Source organism: Felis catus, chromosome E3 (assembly GCF_018350175.1).
Source record: "Felis catus isolate Fca126 chromosome E3, F.catus_Fca126_mat1.0, whole genome shotgun sequence".
Lineage (NCBI taxonomy): Eukaryota > Metazoa > Chordata > Mammalia > Carnivora > Felidae > Felis > Felis catus.
In genome coordinates, this window is record NC_058383.1 from 30,832,517 (window position 1) to 30,857,191 (window position 24,675).

Here is a 24,675-nt window from a genome sequence, read left to right on the forward strand (position 1 = left end):
GACATTCTTGGCAACTGCCCAAGTCACAACTTATTCTTCAAATATTCCCAATATTCTTTGTACCGTTTATTACTCTGGAGATCTAAAAAGATTTACCTCTTAAAGAAGAAACAGGAAGTTTGGAGGTATTTGCCAAGACCCTCAGCCGAGCGAGCCCCGAACACTGGATGACACCTGCGCGCGTAACCGGGGACTGTTCCCCTAACAGCGCGGTGCACGGATCTCCTGCCAAGGTGGACAGCATCGCACGGAATTGTGGGTCAAAATCAAAGTAAGGACTTACTGCGCTTCCAAAACTTATTTCTAGGAATACCATTCACATCAAGCATACTATGCACCTAAGCCGATTAGCATTTATTTCATTTGCAAGAAGGACTCGTTTGCCGCAGACACAACCACAAACATGCGCCAAAGACGCGGTGGCAGCTAAAAGCAAGACTGACCGATGAGACCGTGACCATTTCTCGCCTCTGACTTCCTGCCCTGGCTCCTGGAAATGTCACCCTTAACCACGTCCATGTGTTGGGAATCTCCCTTTTGCCTCCTTGGTGTAGATTCCTTCAAACCACGAACGGTGATCGCTGCCCTTTAATTTCCACGAGACAAATGCAATGCTTGCCCCCATCTCTTGACGGATTTTTCTTGGGATGTGAACAGGTACGTTTCCTGAGGAGCGCCAGGAGGGCATTTCCAGCTCGTGTGAAGCTCGGCACACGCACTCCTTGGAGACGCTCATCCCTCCTTACCTGGCTCCCAACTCACGTTCAGGACCCAAGACCAGCTTCTAAACCCAATGCCTTGTTTTCACCTTGTCTGCTCCCAAACCAGCTTCTCTTGTGTCCCCTTGACCATCATTTGCCCAGACATTCGGCCTCAAACACTTGGCATCATCTGGTTCAGGCCCATCCCCACCATTTCTCTGGGTTACCGCGAAAGCACCCCGCCACCCCCCACCGTTCCACTCTCCCCCAGCTGCCACTGTGTTCCTCCTAAAACACAGACCTGAGCCCGAAGGCCTGCACGGGCAACCCTTCTGGAGACCAGGACAGAAACTCTCTCGAGACCTGCACACTCCCAGGTCCCAGCCTTCCCGTCTCCCCTCTTGACGCCTATTGAAATTCTGCATATCAGATTGGTACAAGGGGGTGGGGTTTAGTGACAGCTGTCAAAATTTTTAAATGCACCTGCCCTCTGAGCCAGGCTGGCTTCTAAAGAAAGATCAATCCTCCCTACCTATCTGCCAAAATGTAGCTCTACTGCAGCATTCCTGCCAGCACTGTTTGAGGGAGAAAAATCTGGAAATCTCTTCAATCTTCCAGTAGAGCAATGGTGAAATAAATGACAAAACAGCCCCTGCACTGGATGCTGCGTGGCTTTCACAAGGAATGAGCCAGCTTTATTAAATTAAAAAGGCAAACTACGGAATGCGGTGTAGGATCCGGCTTGGACATACAAAGGATTAACAGTTTCTACAACGTTACATAAGCGGCTTCACGGCGGTCACGGGGGGTGGGGGCACAATACTCGGCAGAGTGATGTTTACTTCGCAATCTCCTCTCGTTCTGTAGTGTTTCATTTTTTTTAATACCTTAAGTTTATCACTTCCTCCAAAACGTCTGCTCCCCAGACTCTCCTTCCCCCGTGCTTCCTTTCTGCTGGTAAAAATAGTGACACACATACGTGCTTACTACGTGCAAAGGGCTGTTTGACGAGCCTGACATACGTGCGCTCGTGGAACCCGCGTGGCCCCCCGCGAGACGGATGCTACGAATATGTCCATTGTACAGATGAAGACACTGAGGCCCGGGAGAGCTTCAGTGACTTGCTCAAGACCCCCCCGGCCTGTCCATAGCAGGGCTGGGATCCGAACCCGGCAGTGTGACACGTAACGAGGCACTCTGCAAGTTCCTAGTGAATGGATGAAAGACACATAGCCCGATGATATCAAGCCCCATATGTACGTGGGCCCCCTATGCCAGGTCCACATCTTAGTCATCGGGTTAGTAGCCCTGCCAACCTCTCTGCTAACCCAAGAGCCTGGACACAGTTGGTGCTCAATCATGTCTGTTGACTTGAATACCGAGACTGTCCCCAGTGAGCGGACGTGGGGGCGTCGCTGCATCTGCCCGGCCTGGCAGGATGCTGGGTGCATCGTCACTTCTCCCCACCTGGACAGCCGGTCCTCAAACACAACGGGGTCCACTCACTGCTCACCTGCCCTTCTCATCACCTCCGCCAAGATGCCAACTCCTCCTGCGCACACCCTACAAAAGCCGTCCCACCTGCTCCTCTCCAATTTCATTCTCTATCCCATATCCCCAGAGTGAAGTTTTAAAAATGAGAACCAGATCCTTATCACAGCCCTCCCCCAAGCCCTTCAGGGGCTTCCCAACTCACTGAGAATAAAGCCCAAAGTCATTGTTATGGATTTCAAGGCCCCAGATGATCTGTGATCTGGCCACCCTGCCCTTACTCTGACACACTCAGCTTGCTACCGACCCAGGGCCTCCGTACTTACTGTTCCCTCTAACTGCACACCCTTCCCCCAGAAATTTGCAAGATCTTTCCCTGACGGAGGCCTTTCCTGACCATCTGCTGGAAAATACCACTGTATGACTCTCTAGCCTCTGACGCTGCATGAACTTTCTTCAAAGACCTTATTATTTGGCAGTGTATGTGTTTGTCTATTTTTCCACTCCCCTACTCCATCAAAGCAGAAAGTGTTGTTGTTGTTTTTTAATCTTCTTTCTGTTTTGCGCTCTACGATAAACCAGATGGGAAAGATGTCCGCTGAATGTAGGCTCCTTTGAGGGGTACTTTCCATGTGTCCAGTCAGCAGAGTTTCTGTCCTGGACGTGTCCCAGAGTCCCCCACTTTTTCTGGCACTCGTTACAGTCACACCATCCTCCTCCTCCCTGCTCTTGTCCCTCGTTTGTGGAACTGACCTCTCCCCATTCCCCACCAAACAGAAAGAGACGGCAGTCAGACCCTAAGTACTGAGGGTAGGAAGCCTGGGGACATGAAGGCTCTCTGAATGTTAGACAAGAGTAGCTGTTGTCCTTGTCACTTTCAAACAGAGGGACTCGTTCCCCTCTCCTTGGACTGGAGCCCTGGGATCTGGAAGGCCAGCACCCTGGGGGTGGCACTGCCTCCACGTACCCTAGCAGCAGCCCCAGAAACAGCCTGGCTGGGGGCGCCTGGGTGCCTCAGTCGGCTGAGCATCCGACTCTTGGTTTCCGCTCAGATCATGATCTCACGGTTGTGGGACTGAGCCTTGCGTCGAGATTCTCTGTCTTCCTCTCTCTCTCTCTGTTCCTCCCTCCCCTTCAAAAGAAATAAACTTGAGGGAAAAAAAAAAAGAAAAAGAAATAGCCAGGCTTGGCTGGAGGTGATTGGGTGGCATTTTATACTTCCTGTCTCCAGGTGACAGGGCGGTAGGTAGCCGGGGAGGAGCCTCTGGTGGTGGGCTTCCAAGGATTGGGGGTGCCTTCCCGTGGGAAGAACAATGTCCACGGGCCCAGGCCGACCTCTCGGGCACCCGGAAAGCCAGAGCTCAGCTCCTGCAGCCGCTTTCCCTGAGGCGGGCCCTGAGTTACTGTCTAGAGTGCGGGATCCCTAGTAGGGGGACGGGAATAATTCAGAATGATCTTGGGCAAATCATTTAAACTTCCTGGGCCTCCAGTATCTCACTTGTAGGGATGGATGCATATGTGGCTGGATGAAGAGACACCCAGAAATGTCCGTGGGGTTTTTATAAGGATTCTCTCCTCCTGTTTCTCACGAGCGGACATCTCAGACAAGACACTGTACTGGGCTCTCTCACGTGAGCTCACTTCACCCCCGACAGATCGGTGGTCCTGCCACTGTTCTTCCTGTTGTACACCTCACGACATGAGACACAGAGGCCAGACCCTTGCCTGAGGCCATCCTCCACCTTAGTGGGAGAGCTGGGGAACCTCAGACGCCACACTCCCCACCCTTTCTGTTTGGCTAGAGGGACCTCAGACCCATCTGCCTTTGAGGGCCTGGCAGCTGATGGAAATCAAGGAAGCCCGACTGGGTAGTTGGAAAGGTGCCAATGTGGGGCATAACCGTCCCACCAAAAGTCACTCACCTTCATGTTTTACTTTAAACACTGTCCACACCTAACCAGTCTCCCAGGTCTGGCCACACATTTGAGATCTGTCAAATCGGGTCTGCACTCCTCTGTGGCACCTGGGCCACGGTGAGGACTCTGGAGCCTGGAAGGTTCAGGCTCGTCCAGAGAAGCAGTGTGAGTTAAAAGTCCCTAGGAGGGAGCTAAGTAATTTCTATCAGCAGCAACTTGCAAAGTGAAAGGTCTCAGCTTGGGATTCAGGTGATCCTTTCGTGGTGAGCAGCGCGGGGCATTTCATCCCCAGGCTACACCCCTGCTCACTGGGAGAAATGGCAGCTCCTATTTTGGCAAAAAATACATTCAACAAGCTTTCGGAGCAAGTGCAGCAGCGGAGGGGGGTGGTGAGAGGGGCAAACATCGGCCACACTTTTTGCTGAAAATTCAGTTGGGAATTGGTGCTGTGACCTACATTACTCCAGCCCTCACCCCTGTAACTTTTCCCTCCCCTTCACAAACAGCCGACCGTGATGCAGTTCCCCAGGATGAATTGCTCTGCAGTAAACATTTTAATAATGCGCTAAATGCCAGCACAAGAAATCATGTGAGCCTTCACCAATGTGCGGTCCAGTTCCGCAGGATGAGTTCTTGGAATCCAAGCCTCCCTCATTAACGCACTTTCAAAAGAGCACCTGACGTCCCCGCGGCGTCTGCTAACATCTGCCACGCGTCACGTCTTGGCACCCACCTTTCCCTGAAATGCTGGGGGGTGCAAACGACACGGGGCTCCCGAGGAGGGGGCCAGAGGGGGCTGCTCTTCCCCTGCTCACCATCTTGGGGCGGGGGGGCGGGCAGACTCCGGTCCCCATCCGACACACAGAGTTCAAAATGGGAAAGAAACGGTCTGCTTCCCGCCGCCCGGCTTTCTGATTCGGCCTGCTGCCGGCCCTGGCGGGGACGGCGGTGGGAGGCGGGGAGGTTTGGAGAACAGATCCGACCAGCCGATTCTTCAGCTCCCAGATCGGAGCAGATGGCAGATTACTTGGAGGTCGGGATGCCCCTTGCAGAACACAGAGCAATACTGACACCCGAAAGAAGAAAAACAAAGTGGAGACGTGCGTGCAAAAGCGGGTCCTGCTGGATGCTGGGCCCCACAAGCCTAAAGGCTCTAAGGAAGATTTATGAAGAAAACGGAGCAAGTTCTACGCACCGGCTTTGAGTCCCCTGCCCTCCGCCCCTCGCCCACCCCAAATCAGAGAGGGACCACCTTTCGGAAGTTTGGCAGTGGGGCAGCTCTCAGAACACGCGCGAGAGCAGCGTGCAAACCGAACGCATCTTGGGTGACACAGGGTCCGGTCTCCCATCCGGCCCGTATGGAGAGGCCGTCTGAGCGGCGGGTGAGAGGCAGGACCGCGCGCCCGAGTGTCTGCTGGGGGCCAGGCAGGAAACGCAAACGAGCGTAGGAGAAAAGCAGCCAAAGGCCAACAGGGGAAGGGGAAGGCTCGGCTCGGCTCGGGGTCCAGGAGGCAACGGGGTGGGGGTCTCGGGGAGGCCAGGCAGCACTGCTCCGCGGCAGCCAAGGGTGGCGGGGCGCTGAACGGGGGCGTATGCGTCTGGCCCCCGCCGTGACACAATACCACGGACTGCGGTGGCTTACTTCAACAACAGACACTGATTTCTCACAGTTCTGCAGGCTAAGAGCCAGAGTGCTGGCAGAGTTAGTTCCGGGTGAAGGCTCTCTTCCTGGCTTGCAGATGGCTGCCGCTCACAGTGTCCTCACGTGGCAGAGAGAGCGAGCGAGCGAGCGAGCAAACCCCAGCGCCTCTTCCTCTCCTCGTAAGGGCGCTAATCCCATCGTGTCGCCCTTATGACTTCCCGTCAACCTCATTACCTCCCCCAACCCCCACTTCCAAATACCATCACGCTGGGGTTAGGGCTTCCATACGTAACTTTGGGGAGGACACACATGTGCAGTCCCTAACACGAGAGGACCGAGTCTCAGTTTTCCAGAGAAGCCTGATACGTGATTTGACACTGCTATTCTGAGGGTGGGGACACTTCAGTAAAAGTAAACAAAAACCAAAACTCCACTGGACTGGTCAGATAAAAGATCGGGGGTGGGGGCAGGGCGGGCTCATTCCACAGGCTCCAAGGTTTACCCCGAAACACGGGATGTGGCACCGAACACCTGGGGCTCCCCGTGCGCTGGCTGGGTAACCCTGGGGTCAGCGGGGGACCTCTCTGGGCCTCGCTCTGCTCCGCAGTTTTGAGTGGAACCTTACAAAATTGCCACTTTTATCGGCAGGTTTATAGGGTGCCACCTAATAGGTTCTCAGGAAGACTGGGAAGATGAGTTCAAGCAGGGGACCCCTGAGCCGGTGCCTGTAGTCAGCAGTCAGCACATGGAAGGGGACCGGAGGCACCTTCCTTAGTAAACACGCCTACTTCTGTTCAGTAGCTAACAGGGGCTTTAGAATCCTGAGTTAGCATTTGAAAGAATCGAGGACGTCTGTCAAGCTTTATGAGAATAATTATCTTTTGTAGGGTTTATGCCCTTAACCAAGAGAGATTTGGGTTTTTCAAATCAGAAATTCCTCAGGGCGAGATGTGAGCTGTGCGCCAGGCACGCACAAGCAGGAGATCATCGCACGGAGACTTACCAGCAGCGACAAATCGCACCGCTGCTCACCTTCTGTCTACCCCAAAATGAACCAATCTACACACTTCAACCCGGAATCCCCACCTCACTCACAAAAGACAGACATGGGCCAGGCAGCGTCCTCTGGACCCCGGGAAAGCCAAAGGGAGCAAGTGGTTTAATTCCGACCGGGGTCTAGGCTGGCGTTTCCGCGGAAGTCTGGCGTCAACATGGCGTCATCTGCCACAATCTCTGAGATTCTTTGTGCTTTTCTGTTCTCTGTGCTAATTACACACAGAAGGTTTCTCCCTCAGCTCTGATGAACGTAACCGCACGGCCGAGCTCCCCCAGCACACTGAGTTGCTCGGTGAACATACAGTTTCCATGATCCCGCAGGCCGTAGTTTGGTAAAAGCCCAATCAGAGAAACCCGGGCTGCCCACGGCAGGCAGGAGGAACGCCAGCTGGCCCGCGAGCAGTCTCTTCTCCTCAGACTGGGGCAGGCAGCCTGGCTTCGCATCAGGGTCTTAGGACTGCCTAACTTGATTGTCACTGGGGAATTTAGCCCAAACTCACAGGACTCAGGGACAGGTTAATTTCCAACACATATCGCAGGCCAGGCGGCTGCCTTTAAAAGAACGGGAACTCCCCTCACGAACCATTACGGCGCTTTCCAAACAGCGAGACTAAGCCCCAGCATCACCAGGGAATGAATGCAAAATGTGGTTTTCCATAGCGAGCGTTTAGAAAAAAAGGTGGCTTGTGGGGCGCCTGGGTGGCTCTGTCAGTTGAGCGTCTGACTTTGGCTCAGGTTGTGGTCTCGTGGTTTGGGAGTTCGAGCCCCGGCGTCAGGCTTTCTGCTGTCAGTGGGGAGCCTACTTTGGATCCTCTGCCCCCCTCTTTCTTCCCCTACCCCCCACTTGCACTCGCTCTCAAAAATATACCCTTAAAAAAATAAAAGAAAAAAAAGGTGCCTTTTACCAGATGCAGAATACAAATTTTGTCGTCTTACAAAAGCCCTGAAAAAATCAGGAAAACATGAGCAAGCTGCAATCGAGAGGGGCAGCTGGCCAACGTCGGCCTGGTCGGAAGTTCAAGCTGGAAATGCCGGGAGGTGGGACCCAAGGCAGACATGAACAGGGTAAGCCCAGCTGAGGTCAGAGCATCACCGTTAATGAGGACCCCTGGACCTTCAGCGGACTGTTCTCGAGAGCTACGCTGAAAAGAAACACTTATTTCACCCCAGCACGTCACACGGCCCCAGCCAGCGCATCTCAACTAATGGGTCCCAATCCCACTTTTGGGGATCCACAGGTTTGCCGTAAAGAGTTTTACATCTTGAGTTTCCCTATGATGCTAACGTTCTAGAAATGATACGATTATGTTCTATAGCATCTGAAGGCTCTAAAAAAAACAACTATTCCATCATCTCTGTTCTAGTTCTATGGTATAGCGGACTCCTCAGCGATCAAGTAGTGACACCAAGGGACGGCCACTTGCCCCAAGGTGCTGCACAGACATGGCCGCAGCAATGTGACCAGAGAAGAGTGGGGGGCACGGAGCTAGCCCCCAGACACACGGGCGCCACACGCGGCAAAGGAAGGAGTGTGCTACAGGCCAACGCGAGCAAAGCTTCGGTTTCAAAACAACATCAGTATCTGTTGTGCTGACAGTTTTAAATTGTGATGATTTTGTAAGTGCTTGACACGTCAACAAACGTCTTTCAATTCCTGTTCACTTTTATAAGAGATATATGAATAAGAAATGTATACCTAATTTTTTAAGTTAGCTCACACTTAAAGTTATTTTCATATTAGTATTACTTAAGTCAGCAGCAGTGGGAGTCTGAGAATTTTCCCTTGCATCCATTACCCGCTGAAGCAACGGTGACAGGCTGATTTGGTTCTGGAAGATTCTGTGAGCTGCAGAGAAAATTACTCTCTGCTTTGATCGAAAGGTGGAAGGTAGAAAGCCACGCAGGCCTGCATTTATTTGCAAACCTCAGCTCAACAGCGCTCTTCGGCTGACCCGCTGTCTTGAAGCCCTTTCGGAAGTGCACAGCGCCTCAGCTCGTGCGGCTCGGGGAACAACACCTGGGCCCCAGTGTGTCAACGATGGCCACGCACTTCGCCTGCCAACCTCGGAGGAGGGGGAGGAGGAAGTGCTGGGCAGAGTGCCCATGTACAGTACTTACACAAAGAAGGGCATCAGCTGCACCAGGGTCTCCTTCTTGGGGCTGGCGGCAAACTCGGGGGCCACCTGGATGACCTTATTCATGACGCTGCGCAGGTAGTTCTGCAGCTGCTTCCTCCGCTCCTCCACAAACTTGGCATCCTGAGAAAACAGACACACAGGGCCGCTCAGGCGCTCACTCTTTCCTCTTCAGAAAACCACCCATAGAAGATACAAGCGACTGGTCATCACCACCCAGATGGCTGAAGTCGACCTGAGCGATTGCCGCGAGCAAAGGGTATACGTAAGGCTTCCCACGTGCGATCCTGTTGAATCAACAGGGAAGACGTTCATGATATTATTACTAAGAGGGGGACAACAGATCCATGAAACCACCTACAGTGTGTTCCCATGAATAAATGAAGTCTTAGCAACTGTGTCTGTTGTTTACAGAGGACCTACAATGTGCCAAGGCGGTGAAGGGGCCAGGGGACCTGACAGTGAGCAAAGCCGGTCACTGCTGTGTTGCTGGTGGAGGTCACAGGCCAGTGTAGGACTCACAGATAAATCCAGGCACCACACAGGTCCAAGCTGCTTCCCAGAGACAGTGTTTGATTTACCATCATGGGAAGTTTCTAAAATATGAATCAGTCATCACTATTTAAGAAAGATTTTACTGATGGGGCACTTGGGTGGCTCAGCTGTTCAGCGTCTGATTCCTGATTTTGGCCCGGGTCATGATCTCATGGTTTGTGAGATCAAGCCCCACGTCAGGCTCTGTTCTGACACGTGTCTGCTCGGGATTCTCTCTCCTCTCTCTGCCCCTCCCCCAATGGCACGTGCACATTCTCTCTCTCTCCAAATAAATAAGCACAAAAAAAAAAAAAAGATTAAACAAAGAAAGAAGAAAGATTGTATTGAGAAGTTCCATCTTCCCTTGAAAAACCAGGATACCGGGAGCACGGGACCATGCCAGGCTGGGGGCTGTGCAGAATGGCTTGGGAGGCAGGCACAGGGCCCCAGGTCTATGCAGTCTCTACCCTCGGTGTTCTGGGGCTCCGTCCTCTGACCCTCCACCGTCGTGGCTGCTTGGCCCTCGGCGGCGGGGCTGGTGGCCCAAGCATGCCTGCCAGGAACTACAACAAGATTGTGTGGCCTGTCCTGCTCATGCGGATCTGCACCGGGGGGCCGTGGCTCATGACAAAGAAACCCTGGCTAGCGTGAGGGGCAGGAGACTCCTCTGTGAGAGTGATGCTCTTCCTAGATGGAAGAACCACATGAGGTGAGTAAGGGAAGGGGAGAGAGAGGGCAGGTGGAGGAATGAGGTCATCCGACCTCACAAGAACATGAGAAGACAGGGGACTATTCTCACGTGACAAATGAGCAAGTGGCAGCCTAAGAGGGTCTGGGTGAATTGTGCACGAGGTCCCACGGATGGAGCATGGCCCTCAGCCCCGCCCTCTGTCCTGTGCCAGCGTGACCTCAAAGAGGGGCTCCGTCAACAGTCAGCTGAATGAGGCCGTGCCCAGAGGCACCCGATCCCGGTATGTGCCCGAATCTCGGGAGAAGAGTCCCCACAAGGCCCTGCCAAGGACCTGAGCACGGCAGGGGGATTCTTTTAGTGCTGCCCGATTTGGCAAGTGAAAACACAGGATGCCTGGCGATATCTGAGTTTCAGATAAACAACGCATAATTTTTCAGTATTCATAACTCAATATTCAATAATTCATGATTCAATAATTTTTCAGTATTCAACTCTACGCCACACACTGGAACTAAGAAATTACTCACTGTTTATCTGAGATTCATATTTCGCTGGGCATCCTGTATTTCACCCGGCAGCCCTTCCAGGACATGGGGTGGGAGGAAAGGTCACAGAGCTTCTGCGGCCGGCAGGCTCCCCAGATCCCTTCCAGGTCACAGCAAGGGGTTCCTGCCCAGGGCCACCCCCGCGAGCTGCCTCAGCACGGCCCTCCTCCACGAGCTGCCTCAGCACGGCCCTCCTCCAGAGGGTGAGAGCACTAAGGGCTGCCAAAGCCACTCCAAGTCCCGGCCCAGCGCGGCCCCAGACAGGGGCTCCGGGCTCCCGTGGCCTGGCGGGAGGCGCGCCGGGCCGGAGAGCAGCAGCCGGTCATGGCACAAGGTGCAGCCACTTGTGCTGCGTTCCTGGTCTGATGGCCAGGTGCTGCTCTATGGCTTCTGAGTTTCGACCCATCGTTAGGCACTGAGATGCTCCTTCTGGGGAAGGGGGTTCACGTGGCCACATAGTGCCAAACGGAGTCCATCGGGCCTAAGTTCTAAGGGGCACGAGAAGCCCACAGGCCCGCCTGAGAGGCTGTCGGAGGACCACCAAGGAGCCTGTGAGCCCCACAAGTCTCTCCGTTTTTGCAGCAGGGAATACTTAACACCCTCTCAAGCAAGAAGGGGAGATGGGGGAAGGCTCCCCACTCTCCTATGGGGCTGGGCTGGGCAACAGGATCCTAGGGAGGCCAGAATGCTCAAAATGAAGGTGGGAGGAAGCTACCCAGGGGTGGAAAGTGTCTATTTTCCCTGGTCTCAGTGCCTCTTCTCACCAAGGTCCCAGGGGCAGGAGTGACGTGGCGGAAGGATGATCACCCTGGAAGAATCCCAAATCCTTCCAAGAACTCATTGCTCCAGAGCGCCGGGCCCTGGAACCCTAACCAGCCCCTGAGAAAACCCGACGTGGCAGCACCGAACTTGACATGTGGGCAAGTTTTACCTGAGCCATTCAGAGCAAGCGCGGGTATTTGCGGGATCTTTACTCACGCTGTGCACTGAGCTCTTTCCTTGGGCCGCACGCTCCCATCTGACGCTGGAGACGGAGGCTCAGAAAGAATAAGGCACATGCCCGAGGGCTCAGAATCGGGAGACAGATGGGCAGGGTCCCAGGTCTCCAACCAGGGCACAGTCAGAGCCACCCCCAATCCAGAAGACATTCTCCAATTTATAGCAGAGAAACCTACGGGTCCTGCAAACCACAGGCTTCCCTAAGACAGAACTCAGTTCAGAGAAATTCCACTTGGGGTCAGCTCTGGCTGAAGCCATGTATCGCGCAGAGGGAAGGAAGCCTGTCACCTCAACGCTGGTGCCCGACTGCCAACCTCTACCAGGGACATCGCTTCCCTCGGGTCTCAATCCGCTTCATGAGTCCTCGCCCGTGATTTTGGCAGAGCTCCGTGGGGCAGGGAAGAGGGCAGAACCGTTCACGAAAGACCTTTTTTTCCCGTGACTGTCCTTTCATTTTTACTTTTTTTTTTTTATTCTGGAAATTGCATAAAGCGGAGCAAACGGTACCACAAATCCCCACAACCCTTTATCTAACAAAGCCTTAGCCCTTTTGCGCGTTTGCCTCACCGTTGCTTTTGGTGAAGGTATCTTACAGAAAATGACAGCCACCGTGATACTTCACCACTAAGGGCTTTGGTACGATTTCAGAGCTAAGCAGTCCTGCCCTCGTTGGCTGGAAGCACAGACCCAGCATGTCTGCCGGCCCGCTCTCCCTGGGCCCCTGGCCTCCGTGGGCCCCTAGAAAACCATCCAAGAGACCGCACTGCGGGATGATCACACCAGATGACAGTCCCTCAGGTGGGAAGCACGAGCCACACTGCCATCTACGGTCAGGTGGCTAAACCAGTGGGAGCCTCAGGCTTCCCATCCATAAAATGGCGGCAAGGATGGGCCCACCTCATTCAGGACGACCCAGGCTAAGCGCCTGGTAATCAGCATCTTCTGGAGGCTGTGACTGATGCCGATCCACCAGCAACTTCTATGTGGATGAGGTGATGACCCATGCTCCTGATGCCTTAGGCCTTTCCTCTTGGCCTGGAATACCTTGACATTTAAGTCTCTACTCTTGTGCCCCCACCACGGAGAGACCCTCCAGGATACCCCTGCTAACGATGTCCTGTTCTCTGTTCTTCAAGGTCCTCACCACTGCTTCATCATGTGCCTCTAGCTTCCCCACCTTCCTTGAACGATCTACGTCCCAGGGAGGCAGGGCCATTACCTGTCTGGTTCCCCCCAGTATCACAGAGCCCAATGCAGTGTCTGGAGATCATGAGAAGCCCCATAAGCATTCACTGCAAGATAACAGAATAAACATAGGGGATGAATTCAGGGGCGGGGAAGCAGGCCACCAGACAGAGTGGTTGGAAAGCTGTTGCCAAGTCCAAGGAGAGAGGACAAAGACCCCAGAGGGGGAGTGGTATGGAGGAAAGGAGGCTAGCCTCCAAATGTCCTCAGGCAGGGAGAAGACAGAAGGCTGGGAGCTGGTTCTTCAGAGACCCCACTTGTCACACGGGGGCGCCCTGGAGGAGATCACTGTCCTGTCAGAGCCTGTCCCCACAGGGTCGGTCCAGTGCTTAAGGGGACAGGACAGATTTCCATTCGTTGGTTGGGCTCCTGGGGCTGCAGTGTGAGAAGTGAAGGGAGGGGATGGAAGCCAGCTCAAGGAACCTGCCAGACTCCTCTGGGGGCCCCCTCCTGAGCTGTGGTGGCCCTGCTATTGTTTTGTGACCCTAGAGCCATTAGCAGTGCTGGGGCTCAGTCCTCGCCTCCGCCTCTGAAAAGAACACTCAGGGCTATCTTACTATGAGCATTTGCTTTCCTCCAGAAAGGTTAATTTCATTTTGAGTCTCGAGAAGACAAGGACACCGTCACATCAAGAGCAGCAATTTTAAAAACGATGGCACACTGTAAACAAGACAATAAGCCATGCTTCCTAGAGCAAACGCTCGCCCCCCCACCCCAGCCCCTCCACTTTCTGGCATGGTCTTCCCTGGGCTGGCCTTCTCAGCCAAATGCCCCCCCACCCCCTGAGGGGACCTGCCCTGGGGCCACCCTTCCTGGGAGCTGCCTGCCAGGTGGGCAGGGGTGACTGTGCATTTCCAGAGTCCGTTTTTATTTTCATTGAAGAATGTCATGGCATTTTATAAAATAAATTGGAGGTCTGGTTCCATCAGGAGGAGTGAGCAGCTCAGGCCTTGTTGAGAAGCAGCTACTCCAGAGTCAGCTGATCTGACACTGTGTCACTGGCTGGAGAATTCTCTGGCTAGGAGAGTCCCTCCCAGGCCCAATTCTGAGGGGACTGGCTCACCCAGCCCATTTCTTCTTCCTGGGAACATGGAAGACAAGATTCCCAGTGTCCTTGTGGCGAGGTGGGAGCCACGGACCGGGCCTGGTGGATGCCACGTGAGGCAACCACGTCCAGGGCTTGCCACAGAAAGGCCAGCACCCTGCAACCCTCCCCCGCTCTCGTCTTCCTCTGGGAGTGCGGAGGCCACGCGGGCCAAGTGGCAGAACCACCTGCAGGAAGGAGGGCCACCGGAGCCACTCTCTCTGTACCAGGTGTGCCCTGAATGAGAGATTAACTTCGCTGCCAAAGCCACAGAGTTCCAGATTTGCGCCACATGGCAGGAGAGGTACTCGGGCCAATTCGGCGGATTCACGCATGACACGCTCACTGGTGTTCGGGGTACGCCTGCCTTTGTCCAAGGCAGCATGCCTCGAAAGAATGTGCGCCGGTTAACACACGGGGCCCCTGCCCTCGAGGAGCTTAGAGGCTCCTGGGGAAGGAGACCAGGAGCAGGCAGACAAATACATCCCAGTGAGTGCTCCGGGAGAGATGGGTGTGGGCTGGACAGGAGGAAAGAAGACAGACTGGCTGGGGCGGTGGGGGTGGTGGTGGTTACCACTCCCCCGGGGAGCGCCTCTTCCATAGGCGCTTTAATCCACAGAGGCCCACGGAGACTTTGGAGAGAGGAGGCGGAGGCAGAGGGCGAAGTCGGCACCTACGTGCTCACAACTCCTGTGCCTGCTTCCTGGGGCTGTGCGCATCCGTCTGCTCTCAGGCTGGGGGACAGAAAGGTGCCCGTCAGGGAACAGCCAGGGCAGGCCAAGGGCCACGGCGAGACGGAGCCCAGATGCAGGAACAAGGAGGGGGAGCCGGCAGGGGCGGGCCAGGAGGTCAAGTTAGAGAACGTGGACTCTACCCTCGGGACCATGGGTGTTTCCAAGCAAGAGAGTGACCATCAGCTACTCCTTCCCTGAGACAGAAAAGCAATTCTGACTCTCCAGACTTGACGAGCTCTGTTTGGTCTCTGTCACTGGGTTGTATCTCAAGGGTACTGAAAACCTGCCTTTCTCCTTTCACGTATGGGTCAGCCGGGAGGTGCAGACGCCGCCGATGGAGGCCGCAGGCCCAGGCCTCAGCGCCCCCCGCAGCAGGCACAGCTCGCTGGCTGCAAAGCAGCAAGCTCTGCTGTGTTCCGGGTGTGATGCCTGAGCACTTGTTTCCAGGGAGACTGTTATGCAATCGCTAATTGGGAAGTGAGGAGAGAAAATTCACGCAATTGCCACTTTCATCACTTTCCATGGAGGCAACCGAGAGCAATGAATTGTCGCACACGATGGACCCCCGTACAGCTTCCTGAACGCCACCGAGCCCCTTGTGTAAGCCTCTGACCGGGTATCTTTAGCGAAGCTACAGGAAGTATCTCTACTTGATTAACTCAGGGAAACAATAAGGGTGCAAACTTGGAAAAGGTAACTGTGCTTCTCATCTTTACGCTGAGAACGGGCTCCAAGCGGCCATGGTGGGGGTGGGGGGTGTCCCGAGGATCACACCGGGGCTGAAGAGCCAGATAAGTGACCTGGCTGGTTCAAAGAGGCCTCGCTTAGGCTGTTTCCCAGGTGCTCCTGCGCTGGAATGCAGAAGCCAAGAGGGGAAGGAGAAGGCTTCATCTGGAGAGTTCGGGCAGGGGAGGGAGAGGAAGCCTGCGATGTGTCTCTAAGGTGTCCCTGGGGAGGACCCCATGCCCTCAGTCTCCACAGACACCCACAAATTCAGGAGTCAGAGTCACTGCCCTTCTGAAGGGACAAGGGGAGCAATGTCCTGGTGATTATAATTACTTCACCCCAGCAGCTCAAGCCCAGCATCAATCACTGAGCAAGTAGTCGGTGATGGGCCAGGAAGGACAGAGCAATCCAAGAGACAGGCGTAACCCTACGGACGTCACAGTCTCCCTCTCCAACAGCCCACGGCCAGGAGATGCTCTACACATCGTTCATACATCCAAGCAGCCGGCAGGCACCAGACACTGGACTCCCTTCGCCAGCCGCGCTCCCTAGACGCCAGGCTGCACCAGGGCCTGTGGGGAGAAGATGCCAGAAGAGGCCACCATGAGAGCGCCCCGAGAGATGCACCTAGAATCCCTTTGTTCTTCTAATGTTTCCAGGAGGCCGATGGGCCCAGCGCTGAGCTGGGGGCCCACGAGACTCATGACAAGTCTCAGCACCAGCGCTCGGGCCCAGTGGTGGGCAACAGGCAGGCATTTCATTAACAAAACTCTGTGGCAAAACAGAAGAGCTTCTAGGGGAAGGTAGTGTTTCCTTCTAGCCAGCCTGGTATGGGAGAGGGTTTGGGAAGCAGAAGGCACTGTGGGCCTTGGTCTGGGGAGGTGAGTGGGATTTCCATAGATGGAGGCAGGAGGGAGGCCCAGGGATGAGGGCCCAGGGGTGAGGGGAGCCTCCCGAAGGGGAAGCAGGGGGGAGGCCCAGGGGCAAGAGCCCAGGGGTGAGGGGAGCCTCCCGAGGGGGAGGCAGGGGGGAGGCCCAGGGACCAGGGGAGCCTCCCGAGGGGGAGGGAGGAGGGAGACCCGAGGATGAGGGTCTGGGGGAGGTGGCAAGCAGGACTGAGGAAGCTGGGTGGAGGCGTGGACAGACTGCAGCAGGGCTGGAGCTGGGCTGTGGGGAGAGTCCCAGGTTAAGGCCGGAAGTCACTGAGGTGTGAAGGAGACAACAGGTGCACATGGGGGCTGGGGAACTCGGCAGGGGAGAGGAAGGGGGGACGGTTTGATGCTCCCACCTCACAGGGACCACTCTGAGAGCTTTCCATGAATTTACCCCTTACTCCTGGCTGCCTCCTGTGGGGCTGGGACCACCACCCCACCTCACGGCTGGGAAGACGGAGGCACAGAGAGATGAACGCCTGCTAGGCTCACAAAGAGTCCGGGCGGAGCTGGGATTTGAAACTGGATGGGGGTGGGGGCGGAGCACACCCACCAGGTCATGCGGCCCCAGAGTGCCTCTTGAGTCTGGTGGGCTGAGAACGGGCCAGTCATGGAACGTCAAGGGCAGACCCTAAACCCCTCTCGGCCTCCAGGATAAAAGTCCCAGTGACTGGGCAGAGGTGCTTCGGCATCCGGTGCAAGGAGTCACCTCAAGCTCCGCTCCCGTCCACTTCCCGGGCAGAAACCTCCAGGGGCTCCCCGGGGCCTCCGAGGTCAACCTCAAGGTCCCTCTCACGGCACCAAAGGCCCTTTGTCACCCAGCTGCCACGGGCCTGTCGGCTGCCCCCTCTCACCTGGGCAGGGCTCTGGTCCCACAGCCCAGGAAGAGGCTGTCACCTCCCAACTCAAGCTCCGTTGTCTAACGTAAGCGCTTCCCCCAACCCCCTGGGACAGGTGATTGCCGCCTTTTGGCCACAGACCCTGGACCCAAGCGCACGGTGGCCTCCCGTCACTCCACACGGAAGTCTCTCCTGTCGGCCAGGAGCTTCTCCAGGACACGGACTGGTTTGCTCACTGCCCTCTCCATCTGCAGTACTGAGCACCAGGCATGGCTCTTGGCAGACGAGGGGCCAGAGCGCCTCCTGCCCCACCCAACGCCCCCCATCTAGAATATCCCCACGTCCTCATTGCGGCACCAAGGCCACCAGGCCCCAGCTCCTCCCATCTTCCTGGGTCCCATGTCTGCCCACTCCCCTCACTACTGGGGAACCGCGTGGACTCCACCCACTCTCATTACTGGGGAACCTCCCAGAACATGCCAAGCCTGCTTCTATCTCTGAGCCTTTGCACTTGCTGCTTCCGTCTGGATGCCCTCCATCCAGATACCTGCATGGCTCCTGTCAGCATCTCCCCATCTCTTCCCAAAGTCCCTTATGCTCAAGTAAGAGGCCCTCTTACCCACTCTGGTGCCTTCCCTACCCCTTTATTTTTGTGCGGTGATGACAATAATGTCTCCGGTGCCTGGTGACAGTATCTGGCATCCAGCAGGTTCTTGGTAAGTGTGGACTGACCAGACTCTGCTGAACCTTTTGATGCATGTGCCGCTCCCTCCAAGGCCCCTTCGGCTCCTCTCCGGCTGCACGGTTAGGCACAGAGAAGCTAAGGAGTCGGCCTGAGCTCGCGGAGCTAGTGGGTGAGCGGTCTGGAGGTGCAACGCAGGCCCAGGTCACGGCTCGGTGTAGAGCCCACACCACAACCACTGAGCTGGGGCTCCAGTTCCCCGCAGCGGTGCCGCCAGAGTCCCCGCTAACATGCACTTCTGCTCCTGGAAGGGTAAGCCGTTCTCAACTGTCAGGTGATGGCCACGAACGAGAGCAGGGCCCCTAGGCTACCTGGAAGAGCAGACTCCCGGGGCCCCGGTGGGGACGTCACCAGATGCAAACTGCATCTGCCCTTAGAGGGGTCCCAGGCTCTACTATCGCAGGCTTCTGGGTTGCCTTGTGGGTGAGCTCTGGTCTACCTCTTGTCCAGCCTGCATTTCCCCATGGATCTGTTCTGCAGACCCAGGCGGTTCCCAGAGAAGCCTCCTCCGACCCACCGCCCATCCCTTTCCCACCGCGTCTTCCCACGGCATGGAGCTGGCGTGAGCTCTAGAGGTGAGTGCGGGGCAAACCCTCGAAGCTCACGGGCATGAAAAACTAGTGACTAGAACTCTCCATTATGAGGTGACACCAGAGAGACCAGTGTCTTCACCTCAAGCCTGGGGTGACAACCTATCTCAGGTCCTTGTCTCATGCAGCTGAGGCTCCCTGTGCCTTGGGGCAGGTGAGGGGTCACACGCTGGGCACCCGGGTCCTGGTCTCATGCTGCCCCCCATGTTTTGCACGTCCCTGGGAATGCCGGGTTCCTTCTGAGCCTCAGCTTCCTCACGTGTGAAGGGAGCGGACAGGTCCAGGACCCCGCAGCCTCCTTCCCGGGCAGAGGGTAGAGACATTACTCGCCACACCCAAAGGCGACAAGCGGTACCGGGATCTGGACGGAGAAGGAGTGTCAGGTCTCAGAGACAGGGAGCTCGCAGAGCCTGCTGGACTGCTGAGCCTCTGCACAGGTGGTAATGGACGACCTCCAAGGCGATCTCGCTTCCCAAATCCGTAGGAAACACGGAAGGCTGGAACTGAGAATCTGGACTTCCAGACCCAAACTGTACCCTGGTGTCTGCACTCGTTAAACTGCCCTCAACCTATTTGGTGAGGGTGCCTATTTGGTGAAGCACCTGGGTGTGGGGAAGGCAAAGGAACCATGAACCCTGCCTGTCTAACGAGTAACAGGGCTCCCACGACCTAAAAACATCTGCACAGCAGAAGCACACAGAGTAACAGCAAGCATAGTAATATCGAACACAGGAGTACTTACTGCGTGACGTGTTTTAAGTGCTTTGTACCTAACTATCAAGCAGAGTTTCCTCAAAATGAGTTTCCGAGGTAGTCCTACCATGAGCCCATCTCACAAACGAGGAATCAGAGGTGCGGGGGGCAGAAGGGCCGTGCCCAAGCTCTGGGATCCGGTGAATCACACAGGTGGAGTGCGAACCAGGTCGTCTGACCCCGTCAAAAGCGCATGCTGACACCCCCGTGGAAAGGCCAAGGGGCTGCGGACAGCCGGACTGCCCCCCCCACCCCCGTATCTGAATCAGGACTTTCTGCACGACGCGCAGGCAGATTTAAGACTCTGTCGGCGGCCCAAGGCTGTGTTCTGACGGTCTCGGGGTGAAATATTGCCTGTGGTGGCAAGAAAAGGGCAGACTCAAGAGGACTCTTGGACCCGGATCCTGTCCACGCTTCGTTCAGGGAAAAGGCCACAGGCTTGGCACCCTCGCTCCTTCCCTTGGTCCCAGAGCCCCTCCTCCTCCTGCTCACACCGCTGAGCGCGCTGTGTTGAGCCCCACGAGTGATGAGACCTAACTAAACGGGGGAGGCAGATCGGACCCCCGGGGCTGGCATACAGCAGGTACAGCACGGCGGCTGGCCATCAGCACTCACCCGCTATCGGTGGACTTCGCCGAACGTCAGAACAGAAAGCACACCCTGACCCCGCCTGCATCGAAGGCATACCCACGCCAGACGCCGACTGCGCGTTCAGGAAACAAAGCAATTCGCTCTTTCGGAAAAGCAACAGAAAACCCACACAGGCCCGAGCTACGTGTACACCGTCCTCCCAGAAGCTTCTGAGAGCAACAGAAAGAGCAATACTTAGGACACGGTTTACTGTGAGCTTCCTGTGTGCCACCCCTAGTTGAAGTGCCTCCTTGCATTATGTCACTGCAAGGGTTTTAGGAACTGGCTACTCACACCCCCATTTGGCAGATGAGGAAACTGAGGCTCTAAGAGATGAAGCGCCTTCTCTACAGTGAGGTGTTGGTGGGGGAACAGAGCTGGGCTCAGCTCACACCCACGATACTCTCCTGCCTCTCGGCATCAATGGATTCCCAACCGCAGGGGACCTACAGCTTTACTAAAGACAGAAATCCAAAAGAAACTGGTCCTATATTCGCACACAGGGAACCAAATACCGTCATTCTACACACTCCCCCGGCCCCCGCTCCACACAGTGAGAAGTGACTATGGCTGGATGAATTCTCACCTTTGTATCAACAGAACCCCCGTCTGTGGGAAGGGACGATTAGGTGCACAGGCTTCGCCGCTGCCTCTTTTGCTGGAGGCGGGTTGGGTATGGCGGCCTGTCTCCCCCCTCCCCCACCACCTGCCCAATCCCCGTGCCACACAGGAGCGGCATCTCTTACCCCCTCCACGGTGCCTGGAACAGGCTGGGCCCTCGGCAGGACACGACAAATGATCTCTCCTGGCAGGCCAGGAGCAGGCTCCGCTGCAGCTAAGCACGATTTTTCTCCGTCACTGACTTTGCAGCCGAGGGACAGTGTGGGCCCAGCAGCTGGGGACAGGGGAAAGGCTGGTTCGTGCATTTAATAGGAAGAACTCAGAAAGGAAAGAAGGGTGTTGCCCACAGACGAAAATCTCTTCCAGAACCACAAACTCAGCAGAACTGTGGGTGACACGAGCCACAGGACGGGGGACAGGGCCAGCTGGGAAGGGGTACCACTCCTGTAATCCCGGAAACTTGGCCTGGCATAAACTCGGGCCCACTGTTGCCAGATCGCTGAGATTTTTATGTGAAACTTCAGATTTTAAAATGTTAAAAAATTATAAAAATATTTAAAGACTAGGCAGAGAAAACAAAACACAGAGAGCACGCCACACAAAGCCACCGGTGTGAGACAGACGAGCCCATCAGAGGCTCCTGAACTCAGGACGCTCTCCTCAAATTCACGACAGCCAGCCCCAGGACCTGGGATTCTTTCGGGAAAGTCGCATCATGTGCCCACCAGAGCCACTCAGAGGCGAGCTCAGCTCCTACCACTGTTTAGCCGAGTAATCGTGGCCAAGTCACTAGCTGTCCCTGGACCCCAGCTTCTCCAGCTGCACGATGCAGATATGGAGAATGCCAGACTCGGAGAATCGCTGCGTGACCGAGCGAGATCATGCTTGTAAAGCAGAAACTGGGGGTGCTCCCAGTACCCAGCGGACACTCCACAGGCAATGAATTTCCTCTTTTAGAATGAAGCTCAACTCAGGTTCCCTCTGCCTCTACGTTTTTTTTTCAGCGACCTGGCATTATTTGGTCAAATTAAATATAGTCGACTACGCACCAGACTGACTCCATCCTGAGATCTATCCTGGAAGAACGCTCACGCAGGACCACAGGGGTCACACCCAGCGAGATTCACTGCTGCCTGGTTCTGGAGTCAGGGGCCACAGGGGAAGTGAGACGTGGCTGACGCTCCCCCCAAGATACAATCACCACGTCCAGGAGCAAAGTGTAGGTAGAGGCAGCCCTGTGAATGGAGCTGAGATAGAGTGCTGAGTACGCCAAGTAAAGGAACAGAGACTCAGGCGCAACACCCGTGAAGGCAAATAAACAAACACAGCAACTGCAACACAGTCTAGAAGGAAACCGACATGTCTGCAGCCACAGCCAAACCCGCTGGAGCAGCCGCTGGCGGCAGGCAGGGAGGAGAGCGGGAGGCGGACGGGCTAAGAGAGGAGAAACACAGAGCTGGGGGCCTCCGGGTGACCAGCGGGGTCCGGTTACTGGAGCTGTAGAACAGCATTCACTTGCTTTTTTCTGTACCCGAGGTAAGGAGGAAACAGAAAGGACAGCGGCAGTATTTTCCTGCCCGCGCCCGTTTACGGCCAGGCCTTGCCTCCATCAGACCCCAAGTCCCCAGCAGGATCTGGGGTGCATGTGTGTTCTGCCCTGAAAAAGCTCCGAGTCTGACGACGGCAGACACGGAGACCGAGCCGTGACAGTCCGGCTGGAGATTCGGAGTGCTCTCCCGTAGTTTATGTTCCAGCCTTGCCTGCGGGCCCCACGGGGCCCCGCTCTCCTCCTGCCCACAGTCCTCCATGCAGCCCTCAGGCAGAGATGGCACACAGAGCCGCTCCCTCGTGACAGACAGGCCGGTCCCCTCACGAGGCCCCAGACCATTTCACAGTCTGGTGGCTACAAGTGTGATGGTCGCACGGGGTCTGGTTTGGAGATTCTCGGAGGTTTCAAGAGCAGCGACAGCGGCATTATGGGGGACCATCTCTGCCTTAATTGCAGCCTCTATGATGACTGTCAATTCTTAACTGCTCGTGCCACAGGCTGGGAGAGGCATAATGAAGGCAAAATCTCTCAATTCTCAGATCAGTTGGCCGCTGACTCAAACGCCTGGAGATCATGGTGCAGACCAAAGAAAATACAACTGCAAGCCATCCAGAAACAACAGGAAAAAAATCGATAGGTCATCAAAAAGAGACCCCTGCAAGGCTGGTTCCATGGCCCCCACCCTGCTGGCGGCCATCAAGCTGGGCTTTTGAGAGGGGCTGGTTCCAGGCTTCTGCAGGCCGAGCGCCTTTCTGGAGAAAGGCTCCAGACCCCCTGGGAAGGGCTGGGGCCTGGCTCACCCACCGCAGCAGGCCTGGGGCTGTAACAGGGCCCTTGACCGTAACTGCTATAGACTGGACAGCAAGCACACCCACCTGAGGCCAGGTGTTCAGAATATGGCATTGCATTAACCCTCAAAAACACACTTCTGTGGTTGGCGGGGGGGGGGGGGGGGGGGGGGGGGAGGGTGTCTCTATTTTAGGGCACTGAGACAGAGAGAGGAATTAACTTGTCTATGCTCATGCTAGAATGGTCCTTCCAACTTCCAGGCCCAGCCACTCTTCTGTCCCACACCATCCCCTTTCTCCAGAGGGGAAGTTTCCAAAAATTCCATTCAGTTCACAAAGCCTGTGCACTGGGTTTGCTACCAAGCTGGGCACTGGAGGGGTGGGAGAGGTAGAGGGCAACAGCCTTACCTTTGAGGACATTTGAGTTTCATGCAAACCTGAACTGTGTTTCTCCACGATGCTTCTGATACCATATGGGGAGGGGTTTTTCCTCTTTTTTTTTTTTTTCCACACCAGCAATCAATTCTCCAGCTTTCCAGACACTAACTGGTTGTCTAATGATTCAACTCCCTTCTGACGCTAACGGCCTGAAGTCTGCGTGGGACCACACGGGTTAAGGGCTCTGTCCCGAGTCTGCCTTCACTTCTGATGCCAATCCCAAGTCCCAGGCTCCCGTACTTCTGACCAACTGGCTACACATCAAGGATTCCCATAATTCATTCCTCGGGTTCAATAATTAGCTATAATGGCTCACAGAACTCAGGAAACCAATTTACTTAACATCACCCGTTTATTATAAAGCATACAGCTCAAAAACAGCCAAACGGGAGAGAAGCATAAGGCAAGGTACTGATGAGGAGGAGAGGTGTGGACTGTCCCTGCGTCCCCTGGGGGCACCACCCTCCCAGGTCCTCAATGTGTTCACCCACGTGAAGATCTCCCAACCTCACAGTTTAGGATTTTTAGGGAGATTCCAGTGCATGGGCACAACTGATTAAATCACCGACCGTTGGGGAATGGCTTAATCTCCAGCCTTCTCCCTCCTCAGAGGTCAGGGGTCGGGGCTGAACGTTCTAACCCTCTAATCATGTCTTGGCCCTTCTGGAGGCCAGCCCCATTCCGCAGGCTTCTAGGGGTCCCAGCCACCACTCATCTCATTAGCCTCAGGAGATCCCCATGGTCTTAGAAGCTCTTGGGTCAGGACCCAAGACTGAGTCCAACACTGTATCAAAAGATTCTCCCCTCACCCCATCAGAAAATTTGAAGGATTTTAGGAGCCCTGTGCCAGGAACCAGGGACAAAGACTAAACATATATATCACAATATCAAAAAAACCAAATGGGGAAGATAAAGCAGGAAGGATAAAGGGATTATTTTCGAGTTTTACTTGGGAGTTTTATTTACCCTGGACAAGGACCCTGGAGTTTTCTTTTAAGAAGTAAAAATGAAATCAGAGTCAGATACGGACTCAACCTAGCTAGTCAAGACACGCCCCAGCTGGAGGTCTTCGCTCCTTTCTCTGTAAGAGAGTGGCAGCTGTCATCGTGCCCGACTCAACCAACATGATGTGCCAAGCAGGTGCTAGGAGCTGGGGCACACCAGTGCATGAGACTGTAGCGTAGGAAGCTGGTACACACAAAATACCTCTCTGCTCTATACGCTCTGCAGGGAGTTTGGGGTCAGGAGAGCAGCTCTAGCCAATGGGCAGCAAGCAGAAGGGACATACACCGGC

The 24,675-nt window shown here is 55.3% G+C and overlaps 1 protein-coding gene across 4 annotated transcripts in view; it reads right to left on the reverse strand.

Annotated features, from left to right (window-relative positions):
- Positions 1–24,675, reverse strand: part of SNX29 (sorting nexin 29) — a 499,225-nt gene that overhangs the window by 33,530 nt on the left and 441,020 nt on the right. For all 4 annotated transcript variants that reach the window (XM_045048367.1, XM_045048365.1, XM_045048369.1 and 1 more), the window contains one exon: positions 8,925–9,064. In XM_045048367.1, the coding sequence (XP_044904302.1) occupies positions 8,925–9,064 (140 nt within the window). The remainder of the gene's footprint in view (positions 1–8,924; positions 9,065–24,675) is intronic.